Below are 15,583 nucleotides of genomic sequence, written 5' to 3' on the forward strand. Positions count from 1 at the left end.
TAAAGATGAAGGCTCTGGGTGGTTGTTGCAAAAGAAGGAACAGGCTACAAAGTGACAAAGCTTGCTAGCCCACTAGAACTAGGGATGTGCTGAGAGACCGTGTCTTGACAACCCTAAAGAACTGGAAGTAAATTCGAGGGATGTGTCTGCAAAAAGGAAAAGGGAGAAAAAAAGAAAAGCTAAGGGTCTGTGTCATTTCTGCAGCCTGCCTCCAGGACCGTTATGTGAGCAAACACTTTACTGATCACAGACAAGAAACTTTCAGCATAAAAAATCCAGCAAAGCCTGCAAAATCTCCAGCCTCCCAGCCCTGATCCTGGGAGCTCTGGGACCCTCTCCCCTCACTCATCTCCTAGCTGAGACCCTCACTCACCCTGGCAGAGGGGTCTGACAAGGAGGAGGCATGGAGATCTCGCTCACTTTGCATGGGATCCCTGAACTCTTCCATCTCTAGCAACACAACATTCTATGGGAAGCAAGCAGGGAAAGAGAGACAGTGTCTGGGGCTGGCTGCTCACTCACACCCTGGCTCAAGGAAAAGGGGGCAGAAAGAGGGGCTTTATCCAGGGCTCCTTACCGTTTTTCCTCCTTGGATTGGCTTGTTTTCTCCTCTTACACCTGGGGCCATCCGCCATGATCTCCAGCTTCATTGATAAGAGTGGATCAGATTGCAGTTTGCATGGGCTCTGAATCAGCAGCACGCAGACTCTAACGACCAAACACAACACAATGTGGGCATTGGTGGATCCTATTCAAAAGCAGGGCGCCAAATAATGCCCACATATACACTCCTGCCTAGATTTAAGGTGCTACGACTCTGGGAGGCAGATCACTGATGAACTACTGCTTGCAAAAAGCTTCTGAAATCCTGACTGTAATAAGATGATGCATGGTTTGGTTTTGAGTCAGTGTATTTTTTTTCCTCCCCTGCATGACCCCCCCCCCTCTCCACAATTTAGTGTTACATATGTAATGGGGATATCAAGATCCGTGGGAAAAAAATGGAAGAAAATTGAATGTAATGAAGGCTTATGGAGATCTGATCTTAAGAAGGAGACAGAGAGCTGGCAATCTGAATGTGTTGATCTGTCCCTTTGCATTGATAATAGACAGATGTAAGTACATTGAATAATAAACATTCTGTCTGTATCAGTTTGGGCTGGCCAGAGAATATGTATATATAATAAGACTGAGTCTTTAAAAAAGGGTCAGGGGGTTGTTTGAAACTTAATGTGTTTAGTTTAAAAAAGTTATATTTTGGATTGTCACTGTCACAATATGGGGACAAGGATTTAGGGGTGAACTGGGGACTGCTGGGGGCTATAATTCTCAAAATTAAGGGTATCTTTAAAAATATATATACTACAGTTTAAAAGGGGTATAAATTAGGGACCAGCTTAACCAGGGGTTATAAAAAGATAGAACACATGTGTAACAGTAACACAGGGGCAATTAACCCCTGCAATGCAATCTAAAATCCCAGATAACCCTTAATGCTGTATGTGGCTGAGTTTGTGGTCAGACTTTATGTATAACACCCAGACACTTTCCCTATCTCTGCACAAACAGCTTCAAAGTGTCAAATGAGCTTTACAAATGTAAATGAAATATAAACACAATCACAAACATATGACACAAACACTTAATATACACGTATGTATATGCAGAGCAAAATACACAACCTAGAATGGAATCAGAATCGTCCTAATTGTATTAAAAAATGTCCCATGTTTTATTATAATTTTTCTTTTTAGTTAATTGTTCATGGTCGCATTAAAATGTAAAATCCCCTTAGAGGGCCAGAAGGTCGTGCAAAGTACTCTGCCTGGCACATTAAGTGTTAAGTTTAAATATAAAATTGTGGAAAAGTCTCTCTTTTGCCCCAAGATCTTGAATGTCATGTTGTATGAGAAATTCACCAGTCATCCATATCGCTAAGAAGAACAATTGGTGAGAATATTTGTTTATAAACAAATACTCGCAACATTCTAAAGATCGAATTTCTGTTTATTATAACATCTAAGGATACTTTCACTTCTTATTTTTCACGCAAGTCTCTTATCATTAAAGTGAGGTGTTAGGTAAGACCCAAATAAAATTTAAAGAAATGAAACTTGCTTAACAAACAGATAATTGGGTTGGGTAAGTGTATTTTCTCTCAAAGTGCCTTCCTTTCTTTTTTTTTTGTTTCTCTCGTATGACTGTAAAAGTCACAAGATGAACTAAAACAGAATTTATGTAAATAAATGAATTTCTGATTTCACAATCAGGCAATGGCAAACTTTATTGTGTCTTCAGAAAAAAAAATAATATTAAAATAAGGACCCCCCCCCCACACCCTAGCCAATGTCTTAAGAGAAATGCGTAAATTGTTAAAATATATCTAAATATCCAAATTTTACCTTTTTTTAATACCTGAAATCATCAGGTGAGTTAGACTTTATTTTTTAAAACATAAATTAAACTTTAAAATGTGTGTTGCTTTGTACTGCCTTATCTATTGCCTTGAATTTGTTGGTACAGCGGTAGAAAAAGGGCAAAATACCTGTAAATACTTAAAATTCTAAGAAAAGAACATACCTTCAAAGTCCCGATGAAGGATCTGGAAGACAAGAAGCATTAAAAAAGCCAGATAATGTGGGAGAAATGTTGGTAGGTGAGCTCCTGGAGATATTGTAAGTCCTAGAGTAGTCGAGGAAGGACCGTTATCCCTGCTGGGCAGGTTAGAACTGATCTGTTACTGCCACTCCAGGAAACAGACCTGGGGACGAACTGACGTGTTATGCTTCTTTTAATGACATTTTTTTCTTTTCTGTGTTGTATAGAGCAAAGACCCTGAGACACACGCCACCTATCTTTGTGGGGAGGGATAGTCTAGTAGCACCAAACGTGAGCATCATGTGGAAACGTGATCACCAAGTTTTTTTTTTTCTCAAGGAATGGATCTGGCTTAGATTATTACCTTGAAGACTCAGTAAACGCTGAAAGAAATGAAAATTTCACCCCCTCCCTCCTTCACAACCCACCCCCCCCCCCCCCACCCTCCATCCTCTCTCTCCCACCCCTCCATTCCCTCCCTACCCTGTCCTTGCCATCATTATCTTCGTCACAAAATCCTACTGGATACAAGACTGAAATATTTTAAACCAATCACACATCTTACAACCCAAAGGAACTTAACTTACTGAGATTGTCCTGCAAGATCTTAAGTCTGCTATCAAGACCTCACCTTCTTAACACAAAGCTGCTCGAACACACATCTATCCATCACAATACAGTGGGATTATAATCTGCATGTTTCATCTCTGATTTTATTTTCTGTATTATTTGACTCTCATTTTATGTGTGTGATTTTATTTCATTTTTTTTATACTTTTTTTGTAAGGGATTTTTTCCAATTTTATTATACTCGAATGTTTTTTTTTTTTTTTTTTTTTGATGAATTATATAAATTTGAAATATATATATTGTTAAATGTTTATTGTGTTTTTCCAGGGCAAATCGTTGAGAAGACATGTCTCTATATGTTGCAGGACATTGTACATAGATCTCTATATCTATATCTATATATATAGATCTATATATATAGATCTATATATATATATATATATATATATATATATATATATATATATATATATATATATATATATATAGATCTATATATATATATATATATATATATATATATATATATATATAGATCTATATATATATATATGGGAAATGACATAGAATGTATGGTTTAGGGTCTAGAAAATGTATGTCAGAATTGAACTGATTTTTTTCTATAATTAAGAGATTATACATGCAGATCTGTGATGGGTTTTCATAGAGAATGTTGCTTTTTTTTACTAGGGTTAATTAAATCATCAGTCAAAAAGCTTACAGTGTGACGTTTCTGTTCTAATCCAATCAGGTTTTACAGGTTCTAAAGAAGACAGATACTCCACATCTGGACTTCAGCAATTTAGGGGGAAAAAAAACCTGAACATTATTAACCAATTCAAGCCTGTTTCCCAAGGGATGGAATTGAGCCTAAGTGTTTTAACCAATACTCTTGTTTCCTTAGATATACATTTACATGGCTCAGTGAGCTTTTAAGAAGTGCCTTCTATCTGGTTAGTAGTCTATGCGAAGAGAACATTTGCTTAGGAAAATTGTGAGAAAATTGAATTTACACTTTTTTAAATTCTACTTTTTTTTTCTTTATAGAAACATACAGCTGTTTAATATGTCTTATTTCTCTATGCTTAAAATATACGTTTTTATTGTTATTTACTAGTTATTGCAATTTTGCTTCTGATAAGAAAACATAAAATTATTACACACACACAAACACACACACACACAAACACACACATATATATATATGCATAAATTAATATATATCAATAATGCATATTATCTTTTTTATGTTTAATCTATAAACTGATATATATGTTGATATATAACAGGAATGCGTGTTTTTTTAATGTCACATCTGACTTGCAAGTTTAAAAATGTAAGAATATCTGATGATTAAAACTGAAAATGATCAGAAACATAATGAAGTGTTTATCACAGAGACATACCCACACCTAACATTCTTTTAATACATGGATATTTTGTAAAATGTTGCTGTTTTGTAGCCAGTTCAACAAAAAGATGCAATGAGTGAGATTAAAGTGTGTATCCTTTGCATCTGAAAATAATCCATTCAAGAGTTTAAAGGAAAATGAATAAGGTCCAGTGACCCTCTGCCATCCCATAGCTATTCATCTTTTAGGCTGTTCTGTAAAAAGGTGTTAAGGTGACATGTGATAAATGCACTGCTTCCTAACACTCTTTTAGAGTCCTAATACCCATGTCAATCAAATACATACATACATGCACACACACACACACACATATAAATACATATCTGTATATATATATATATATATATATATATATATATATATATATATATATATATATACAAATATCAATTATTATTTTTCTTTTCTCATCCTGATCACTGAAAAAAGAGGAAACAGGCAAAAGCAGAAGTCTCAGTTGTTGTTTAACATGCTTTTTGGTTTTTTTTTTTCTGTTTTTCTATGGTTGCTGACCAGAGTTTTTGAGCCTGTACTTTAAGATCAGTTTTAGATTTGCTGTGTATACATTTTCATGTTTATTAATATTCTGAAAAACCTACACAGATGGAATCCCATTCAGACCCACCCATACAATGAATATTACATGCAATACCCTAATTCTAAGGGATGTGTATTACCTACCATAGTCAGTGCTAAAGTGATGATAATCCTACTACAAATTCCCTCAATAGGTGTATCTGGATCTGTATTATATACAAAGTGTATTCACTGAGAATATATATATATATATATCCACACACATACATATATATATATATATATATATATATATATATATATATATATAAACATTATTAAGGATGAATTATATGCAATGTGTGTGGCAATTAGGATCTCAAGTAACTAACAGTGCTCTGTGTCAATCTGCCTTTCTATCTGTAATAATTCTGTCAATGGCATGTGATAACCTTATAATGCACGGGTTAACATATAGGGAGTTGCCATGTGAAACATATAGACTGCTAGGTTTCTGAAATCTATAGGCTCATGTTTCCTCCAGCTGAGCTAATGTCTCCTAATATGTACTTTAACCATCATTATACCTAGTTTATGACTGCTGTGGCCCCTTAATTCAAGACTGTCTCTATTATGTCTGTTTAGGTCACTAGTAAGCAATATTTGTCATTTAAGTTGCAGGGGGCTGTAACTCCCATCACACCAGCCAGCTCTATAGGAGGATAGCCACAAGTGGTAGCAGAAGAGGTGTTGTTGTGGAGGAATAAAAGTCATTTTAGTCGGTTGAAGATGTTGTGGCCTTATATATATATATATATATATATATATATATATAAATATAAAAAACCTGATGTACTAAAGTGAACTCATTTTTTTTCTTTGCGAAAAGGGGATTCTAAGACACACTGGAGCTCCTGATGAGGTAGTGAGGAACTTCATAAATATCGGTGTGCCTTCTGCTTGTGGAAAGCGATATTCTTGTTTGGTGGTTAAGAAAAAATGGCAATTGTCAGCTTTTCCACTTCTCAAAATACATATATGACCATCCCAGAAGAATCACATGATTAAAAAAAAAAAAAAAGTATAAGGCTTTGGGTACAAATCAGAAAATTAAAAAGAAACAAAGGCACCGGAGCCTGCTGGTTGGGGAGGAATAATATATTATTTTTTTGCACCGGTTTTGCAGCACTGGGGCATTGATGCATCCAGCTCCAGTGGGAGGCAATGTAGTACTTGCTAAGATGTGGGGGGAGGAAAGTAATGGATGGGGTGATGCATGTTGTTGTTTAATGAGATAGGAGAGTCGGCTGTAAAAAGCCAGGTTGTCTGTAAAACAGGACATAAGGTATGTCTGAGTGCAGCTGGTATCTGCTTCTCTCTTGTGTGATTGCCAGGAGACACCCCCCTCCAATCCCAGCAATCAGCTCAGCAAACTGGTCTGCTATTAGCAAATGCTCTATCCTTCAGACCCATGGGGGTTATACTGAGCCTTCTGCAATTCCAGCCTTGAGTCCCAGCAATTCTACAAGTCCACCACCCACGCCGTGCCGTGACACAAGCCTATAAACTCCTACAACACGTCCAGGACTCACTTTTCAACAGCTTACAAGACCAGCACTCAGTTTCTGCCAAGCTTATCATTCATCATTCAATTCCTACCAAGTTCTGCACTCAGTTTATGTCATACTATTTGTCTAACACTTTCATCATATGTTCCACGAGCCCTGTTTTAGCCGGGTTACATGTCCAGGCTCCCACCGTGCCGTAGTGTAGGCCAGCTCTGCACAGATGGAGCCACCAAGGGCACGTCAACTCACTAAAGGTTGAGTTTGTGAGTAATCTGATGGGACTGGACCCAACAATGCCTGCTTACTACACCTTGACCACATGGTGAGATGATGTGAATTGGTGCCGATTTCTTGGTTGCTGGAAATATGCACATTATAGGTGGATTGATACAAATTGCTTGTAAGATGTAGGTCAAGTTGATGTGTATGAATATTCAAGGTGGGCCTTTGTGTCTAATTCATTCGATTTGAACTCAGAAACTCAACCCATTTGTCAATTCTCAACAACTTGACCTTCAGTGGAAAAAAACACAGAGGCATCTTAAGCACCTATAGCTTATTAACCCTTCATGCAGAAATGTGCAATTTATATTAATGCCTTAAGTATGTGGGATTATATAGGGCCAACCCGGACATCCTCTCAGGATAAATTCACCATTGTCCTTCATAAAATAGAGTTAATGGGGTGAGATCCGTTGTTTCAAGTTACTGTACCCCAGCCAACAACCCACCCTACAACCCACCCTTTAGTGAATATACCCTGACATTTTTACAGACAAGTTCAATAAGACCCATAAAAAGTTTAGTGCATAGTGTGAGCTCAAGCCCAGAATTTAGTGTAAGTCCTGCCAAGTCTCTTCGTGCCTTGTCCTCATGCGTAGGGTTAATTCACTACCCCTGTATGTGGGTGGGGAGTTCCAGAATTGTACAGATCAATGTCAGATACTGATAAGACCTGATAACGGCTGACATATACTAATGAGGACACAACACAAGGTCTGCTAAGACATGAGCTTTAGCTGCAGATACACATTCAAACACAAGTCGTATTTCTGGGCAAACAAATATTGCGCAACTAGTAACACTGTTGCAGCTCTAGCCTATTTCCCAAGACTGTTATGGACGGAGAGGATTTTAGAAGAATGTTCTTAAAGGTAGTCCCCCATGACGTTAGAGCCTACAAAATGCAGAAAGACCCAATCATACTGGGATTACCTCTTAAAATGATTTTAGGTTTGGGAAACACATTGACTTTAAATAATAACAGAAGCAGTAAACTCTGTAAAATGTCCATGTTTGGTCAAATTTGATTTAAACCACATGATGGAACCCTCATGAGATCATGTAGAAACATAATCATGTATAGTGATGTAAACAGATATATATTTACTGTTTATGCTGAATAGAAGAAGAATTATTCAGCACAATACAAATAGCATTTGATGGTAGATAAGAACAATTCGGCTCACCTAATCTGCCTTTTTTTCCTGCTGGAAAAGCTTAAACCTCAGGTGTCGTCTTAGATTCAGGAGCCAGGCTCCTGTCCCATGCTTGTTTAAATTCCATTACTGTATTAGAATCTACCAGTTTTGCTGGGAGGCTGTTCCACCCTATCAGTCAAGTGGAACTTTTTTTACAATACATCTAAGCCACTGACCATCTAGATTTATATTATAACCTCTTGTTTTTAACATTTTCCCTCCTTTGAAATAAAGGACAAAATAGGAAAGTTATCCTTAACAAAAAAGTTATTGTTGAAAAGAATGTTTGCCAAATCGTTAACATTTTGCGGTGTATTGTTTGCTACTGTTCTCTAAAAAGATCTGTCAGTGGCAAATGCCCCTCAATAATAATAGTAAATAGCGCCACCACGGGAGGTAGTGGTTGAAAAGAGTACTGCAAGCTGAAGGAATCCATTAAAAAGGCTTGTAACAGGAGCTTTCATGGAAGCCGGGGATTATATAGTTGACCTTCTCTATTTTATCAAGGACTAACAATGGGGAATTAATCCTGAGAGGATGTCCGGGTTGGCCCTATATAACCCCACATTATTAAAACATTAATATAAATGGCACCTTTCTGCATGAAGGGTTAATAAGCTATAGGTGCTTTAGATGTCTCTGTGTTTTTTTCCACTGAAGGTCGTTTATCTACCACCCTCTCGATGCTAGATTATTACTCTTAGAGGAAGGCCTCCCACACCATTTGTTCTGTCCTTCCATTGTATGTTTGTTATGGCCTTCCATTGTACAGCACTACAGAATATGATGGCGCTATATAAATCAATGAATAATAAATCAGGGAACGCATTCTAAAGGTCTCATCGTCAATGAGACCTTGAGAATGTGATCTATATCTTAATAGACAGACTACTATATTGAGACCACCAGAATACACTCAATATGCCGATACTCGGGGTCAGAACTTAAAGATATTTGTAATTTGGAGAGAAGGAATAAAGACTCCAATCAAATAATAAAAGTCTACAGACTCAGCGATCTGAGTGTCACTCAACAGGTTTCCCTATAGATTGTAAACTTGTGAGCAGGACCCTCTTTCTCGAATGTATCGGTTCGTCTTAGTCTGTCTGTTCTAGTTTTGTCAGACCCTTTAAATGTACGGACCGTAAGAAGCGCTGCGTAAACTGTTGGCGCCATATAAATAAAAGTTAAGAATCATCACTATTAAATTTCAACTTTGGATGTGAGCCGCCTGCTTGACTCTTGTTTGTCCATCAAAGTCTCAGATTCTTCGCATGAAGAGTCTGGATCCTCTGGGCCCTTCATCCTTCCGTGGAACCATGGGACCCCCATCCTCTGCGAACATAAAAACACAAATATATTCTTATTTAAGTTTGTTTATCACGTCTTTAAAAATGACTATTACTTAATTGATCATTAAAACTAAATCAACTATTGAATATACATGCATGCAGAAAAAAGCTATTATCCACTAGAATTATTAATAAATATTTCTTTTTATGATGAATAATTAATCTTTTGAATAATTTCTCTATCTGTGATCTGAACATCTATTTGCATATCTAATATATGATTACTTTAGAGTCATTCTCTTAGGACAAACATATAAAATAAACAATATTGCCCAAACTTTTTTTAAGGTTACTATGGTAATATATATATATATATATTTTTTTAACTAAATCTTTCTTCCAAAATTATAGTGGGTATATTTTTTTTTGCAGTAAATTTACTTATTTACTTTTATCTTCACATGTATTTATATTAAAAAAGACAGTATTTAAGGCATTATCCTTTAAATACAACCTTAAAATAATTTTTTGATCAGCACAAATTCCAACTTTATAAAATTGTGACTTTTGGCTAGTTGTTCTTTACTTAGTAGCCAAAATACCACCAGCGCTTGCCCCATCTCTGCTGTACATTTTGATTATGGAGTATATTGTCCCGTTTTTCCTGCTTCTTGGTCAGTCGTTGGTCCCGTCTCAGGATCAGGAGCCATACACCTATCCCATGCATGTTTAAATCCCCTTACTGTATTAAACTCTACCACCTCTGCTGGGAGGCTGTTCTATTTTTCTACCACTAAAACATCTAATTGTAACATAATGTAACATAATTGCCATCGCCAAGCTGCTAGCCTACGGTGGATAATTATTTATCAAACGTACAGTAGGTCACTTCTTTCAGAGGTTGCGCAATGTCTCCGATGAAAGTGGCAGAAAGAGATAAAGTAACAAGATTATATCACATCTAGATCAACACCAGGATTTGAACATTTGACGTCCACCCACTTCAAAGGCTTTGAAATTACCACCAAATAGTACCTCGAAAGACAGAACACCGCATCCAAAACCACACCACATCCCCTTCCCCTACCTGTGTGCTGAGGTTAGCAGAACGCATCTAGTCGATATAAAGTGCGATGCACAGATCTGTGATTCTCCAGAACGGGGGGAGAAATGTATAATTCTTCTTCTTGTTCTTGGAATTGTTGCCAAAGATTTAGTTACATTACCTTACATTCTACATCATGTCGTGTTCATAGAGCGCCAGTAGATTCCGTAGCGCCATTACAAGATAGAATACGAAATCAACGATAGGATTAACAATATACAAAAGTAACAATAACACACGTATCAATTTTTACAAGTCTATCCGCGGTTCTCCAGGTGACATAATAAATGGTAACTAAAAACCTCCCCGGCGTATCAAAATTATCTATATCTTGTAGTTTTTAGTAAAAAAAGTAGAGTTAAAATGACACCATTTTATCGGCCAATTGAGAGTTTGATTGTAGACTTTCAAGACTTTTGTTAGTAGACATTTAGTAGACATTGAGTCGCCGTGTAGTTGCTAGGAGGTCACCATGAGAAAACGTTGAGTATGGCCCAGGCCAGGGACAGATATATCACACATTTATGACAAATAAATCATAAGTAACGGGAAAAATAATATTTTCTTTTTATCTCGTTTAATATATCACACTTTTTTCTTTTTTAGCTCATTTCTTATTACCAACCTGGGCCGATACCTCTCCGTTTTTTTTGTTTGTTTGTTTTTTTTTTTTGTCTCATTTCTCATATCTATGGGAGGATTGCCGTTCATTTAATTGTGATAGATTTATCTAGCCCATTACGCTTAAAGTTAAACTTACCCCAGGGGGAAAAGATTTGTGGCAAAAGGTTGCAAAACTAGCATGTGTAAGCAATTTCCTGTTATCTCTCTTCTCCTTGTCCCACCGTTTCAAAGACGGCCGAAAAACAAATTAACAACAATCAGAAGTCAGAAATAGGGCAAAGGTAACATCATGGGAAAAAAAACCATCATGGAGATCCTGAGAACAGGAAGTTAAAGTAGCTGCTCCCACGGTATGCACACAAGGTGGGTTTCTAACATGTAAATATTGCTTATTTGAGTCTGTAAACACCGTTACACAGGTTTATATAGTCCGGCGAAATGAAAAAATGCAGGTTTTGGGAAAAGCGACAGTCGAATTCTGGCTTTTTTTGTCTTTGGAAACGTAAGCTTTCAGAAATGTGATCTCGAGAAGGTGTCGTTAGATCTCACGTCACTTAAACGCAAGATTATGGATAAGAATACAGAAAACCTCTGTTTTGTTAAAAACTTTTTGTTCAGTCTGATGTTCTTGGCTTACAAGGAAAGTGAAGCAAATATCTCGTCTCGCCAGTGATCCTAAGCTGGGCCGGAATGGGGATAACAAGACAGCCCTGGCACTTTAAGGCTGGCGGCTGATCTGCTGGTGTAAGCGTGACCAGCTGCTGGATATGGCGGCCCACACATTACATTTTTATGCTCACGTAGCGCGTGGCAGAGAATATTCAGCCGATGGGTGTAGACCATAGCAAACAATCTGCCCCGCCAGGGTGCCCACTGACCGATTTCGGTCAGCGACCAACCAGGCATCAGTTGCCAGATGACAAGTCCAGTCCTGATCCTAAGACACATAGCACTGGGAGACGATACTTTTAGGAAGTGTAAAAATCCCTGTAAAGGTGACTTCATACAGCCTTCGAAGATGATTTTAAAACATTTCATTGAATTTTAATGCTTACTTTATGTTTATTTTTGGGCAGTTGTTTTAGGGAAAAGCCAATGAAAGTACATATTTATTAGGAACGTTTATTTCAAAGGAGGAGAAATGTTAGGACAAGAGGTCATAATCTAAAACTAGAGGGTCAGAGGCTTAGATGTACGTTTTACTTGGGAAGGTTTTAGATAAGTGGAGCAGATTCTCAGCAGAAGTGGTAGAGGGTAATACAGCGAGGGTATTAAACATGCATGGGATAGACATAAGGCTCCTGAATCTAAGACGAGACCAACGACTGATTAAGGTTTGAGTCTTTACAGCAGGAAAAAATCGGCAGACTAGACGGGGGCCGGATGGTTCTTATCAGTCGTCAAGGTCTATATTTCCACTCTCTCCCTGTTCCAGTTCTGAACACAGTTCTGCTTCAGTTTATATTAATATTTTGATAATTTGATAAGCATGTAAGATTAAAATTGACCGGTCTGTTTATTTTCTTTTTATGTTTTTATTTAAATAATAATAATAATAATAATAATAAATAATAATAATAATAATAATAATAATAATAAATAATAATAATAATAATAATAATAAATAATCTTTTTTATGATGCTCTCAAAAAATGATTCTGTTTCAGTAGGAGCGAACCAAGGATATGGCCCAGATAAAAAGTAAATAAAAAAAAAAAATCAGTTACCAAAAATCAGTTGGTAGGTTGAGCTTTTCTTTTTTATGTGAGAATGAAAGAGACCTGTTATCTGCACGGTTATGTAAGATTGTCATGTGGATATATATTTCGCTGTGAATCAACGGAAACCAGACGCTGCCGTGACACATACCCTTGTGACTTGCTTTTTTCTGCCATAAACAAAACCTTAGAGGACACAGAAAAAAAACCCAAAACTTACGTTCTAACTTTGAATAAACTTTACATTAACCACAGCAGTCTGTTTGTCAACTGCACCTATAAAAATGTGAAGCGTCAGGGGTTTTTGGTGTTTATGGAAGAAGCTTCTTATTTTTAAAGGGACATTGTGAGTTATGGACTTCCCTGGGGACCTCCAAGGTAGGCAGGCTACCTGGAGCTCTCCCTCTTCTGGGGCAATTGCCTCATTAATGGGGGGATAGCTAACTCTAGAAGCGCTTATTGGGAGGAAACTGGGTGGGGGGGATGGTAACGTGGGTGCAGAGTGGGCACGACCACACATTGTTCCTCTGGATGGAGAAAGAAGAACCGACCAGGAGACCCGGGGAAGCAGGACAACATCCAGCGACTCTGAAACCTGCAGAGTTGTCAAGTACGATTACGTATAAATGTGGTGCAGTCGCCATGACAACCAATGGGATACCCTAACTAGTTCTACTGCATTTAATCAGAATTGCTTTATTTTTGATAAATAACTTCCACAAAAAAGAAAACTCTTAATATATCAATGTATCGGGACTATCATCATCAACAAAAGGAGTATCGACCTCTGGTTATGTCTTATTGTTACATGTTAAAGGTTTTGTTACACGTTAGAGAATTAGCCTTTATTACAATGCATCCTGGTTGCAATTAGTAACATTCTTCTAGATTGTAAACTCATTTGAAAGGGGCCCTCCTCACCCACTATTTCTCAAAGTCCAACTTGTTATGTGATGTTCTGCCTGTTATGTCCTGTATACCCATTGTACATCGCTGTGGAATATGATGGTGCTATATACATCAATAAATAATAACAATATATGTACCTTGTCAACATAATTGAACACAGAGGCATCAAATGACCTAGCAGCAGTATAGTGAAAGATGAAATCACCTAAATATATTGATGCTTTATTATATTATAATATTATATATATATATATATCATTATATATATATATATATATATATATATATATATATCATTATATATAGATATATGCAGTAGTTTGCAGTCTTGAAAAAATGTGTTATGGTAATTTTTGGCGGTTTTGTTCGATTATTTTAACCATTAGATATCCAAGGCAAGGCACCTTTCATCTCAAGGCGATGCTTTAGCACTCATCTGGAAACCAAAGGGTTAACGCGCGTCTGATGCGGCGATACTTGCGGTACCAAGAGATTGATCCACAAATATAACACGGACAAATAATGACGGTCCGCGGAGAGAGACTTGATGCGGCTTAAGTAAACACCGAGCGTCTCGACACCTGTTTATCGAGCTCAAATGATATCTTTGGCCTTTCAGATATCGCTTCCAATTAACTCTGTTTTTGTCCATTTCATGCCTTTCTGTAATAACAACGTGTTGACAAAGTTTGACGCAACCTGCCGGAGAATTCCGATCAGCAGGTTTTTATGAAATCTAATTAACACGGTACTTAAATAGCGCCCGCCGATCCTCTCGCAATATATACTGCATTCCCTTGTTACTGTAATTATGCAAATGTATCTAGTTTAGGTTTTAATGTATTCTCTCGCTGGCGTTCTCACCTTAGACTTTTACATGACATGAGGTGAACGCGCATCAAAGAGAGACAATTTTCTGAAAATATCACAAAAAAAAAAGAATCGTTCCGTATTAGCTGCTGCTGTACAGGGTCACCATATGTTTTTTTGAGTGGAGGTTAAGGCAATTTTAAAAAACGCAATATTATGAGATATAAAAAGAATGAAATCTCTAGCGCTGGTGTACATTTTAAGTTCTTATTCTTAAAAGGGTCTTATTCTTCATTTTGAAAAGTTTCTTGTAGTGATGAGACCGCGGTGGACTATTTTCCGTCATTACTCCTTTAGGGTAGAAAGCGATTATATTCTTATATTATTCTTTTTCACCATATTTTAATAATTAAAGGTGCATCAACTTAAACGAGACCCCCCCCCGTCGTTTCTTTTATTATATTAAAAATATGTTTTTTTTAAGTATTGTGCTGTTTTCTTTTTTTAAACCAGTTGTAGTTTTTGCCCCATAATATAATTTTTTTAGGCAACTGCAACACCCTGACTCTTTATCATACTGACTGTGATAAATAATAGAATGGCTGGGTCTCAATCACCCAGTCTGACACTCTGACTAATGAAAATCTATGGAGGAACGGACTTCATTGGCATTGCCGTAAAGCATCGGCTCAGTGTGGTGTTTGAGCAGGGAAAGTCACCCAAGATATCACATGATTGACAGCAATGGCGGCCTCCAGGTCCGCAGATAGATATTTTTGTGATTGGGACACAAATTTGTGAAGAAAAATAATATTTTAGTTAAAATCTGATTTATAAACTCATTTCAAATCACTGGGAACGTTTGGTTAGTTTCTTTCGCGATAAGACAAATTTCCAAAACTCTCTGCACCAGAATCACTTTTTATACATAATCCTCGATGTTCTTCACATTGAACGCATAAAATGGAAAAATATTTAGT

General features: G+C 37.0%; 1 protein-coding gene across 2 annotated transcripts in view; it reads right to left on the reverse strand.

Annotated features, from left to right (window-relative positions):
- The window catches only part of ZEB2 (zinc finger E-box binding homeobox 2), an 86,888-nt gene extending 84,050 nt beyond the window's left edge, over positions 1–2,838 (reverse strand). For both annotated transcript variants that reach the window (XM_053470907.1, XM_053470906.1), the window contains exons 1-2: positions 2,581–2,838; positions 578–708 (exon numbers count right to left, since the gene is read on the reverse strand). In XM_053470907.1, the coding sequence (XP_053326882.1) occupies positions 578–650 (73 nt within the window). In that variant the 5' untranslated portion in view covers positions 651–708; positions 2,581–2,838. The remainder of the gene's footprint in view (positions 1–577; positions 709–2,580) is intronic.
- Positions 2,839–15,583: the final 12,745 nt, after the last annotated feature.

Source organism: Spea bombifrons, chromosome 7, assembly GCF_027358695.1.
Source record: "Spea bombifrons isolate aSpeBom1 chromosome 7, aSpeBom1.2.pri, whole genome shotgun sequence".
NCBI lineage: Eukaryota > Metazoa > Chordata > Amphibia > Anura > Pelobatidae > Spea > Spea bombifrons.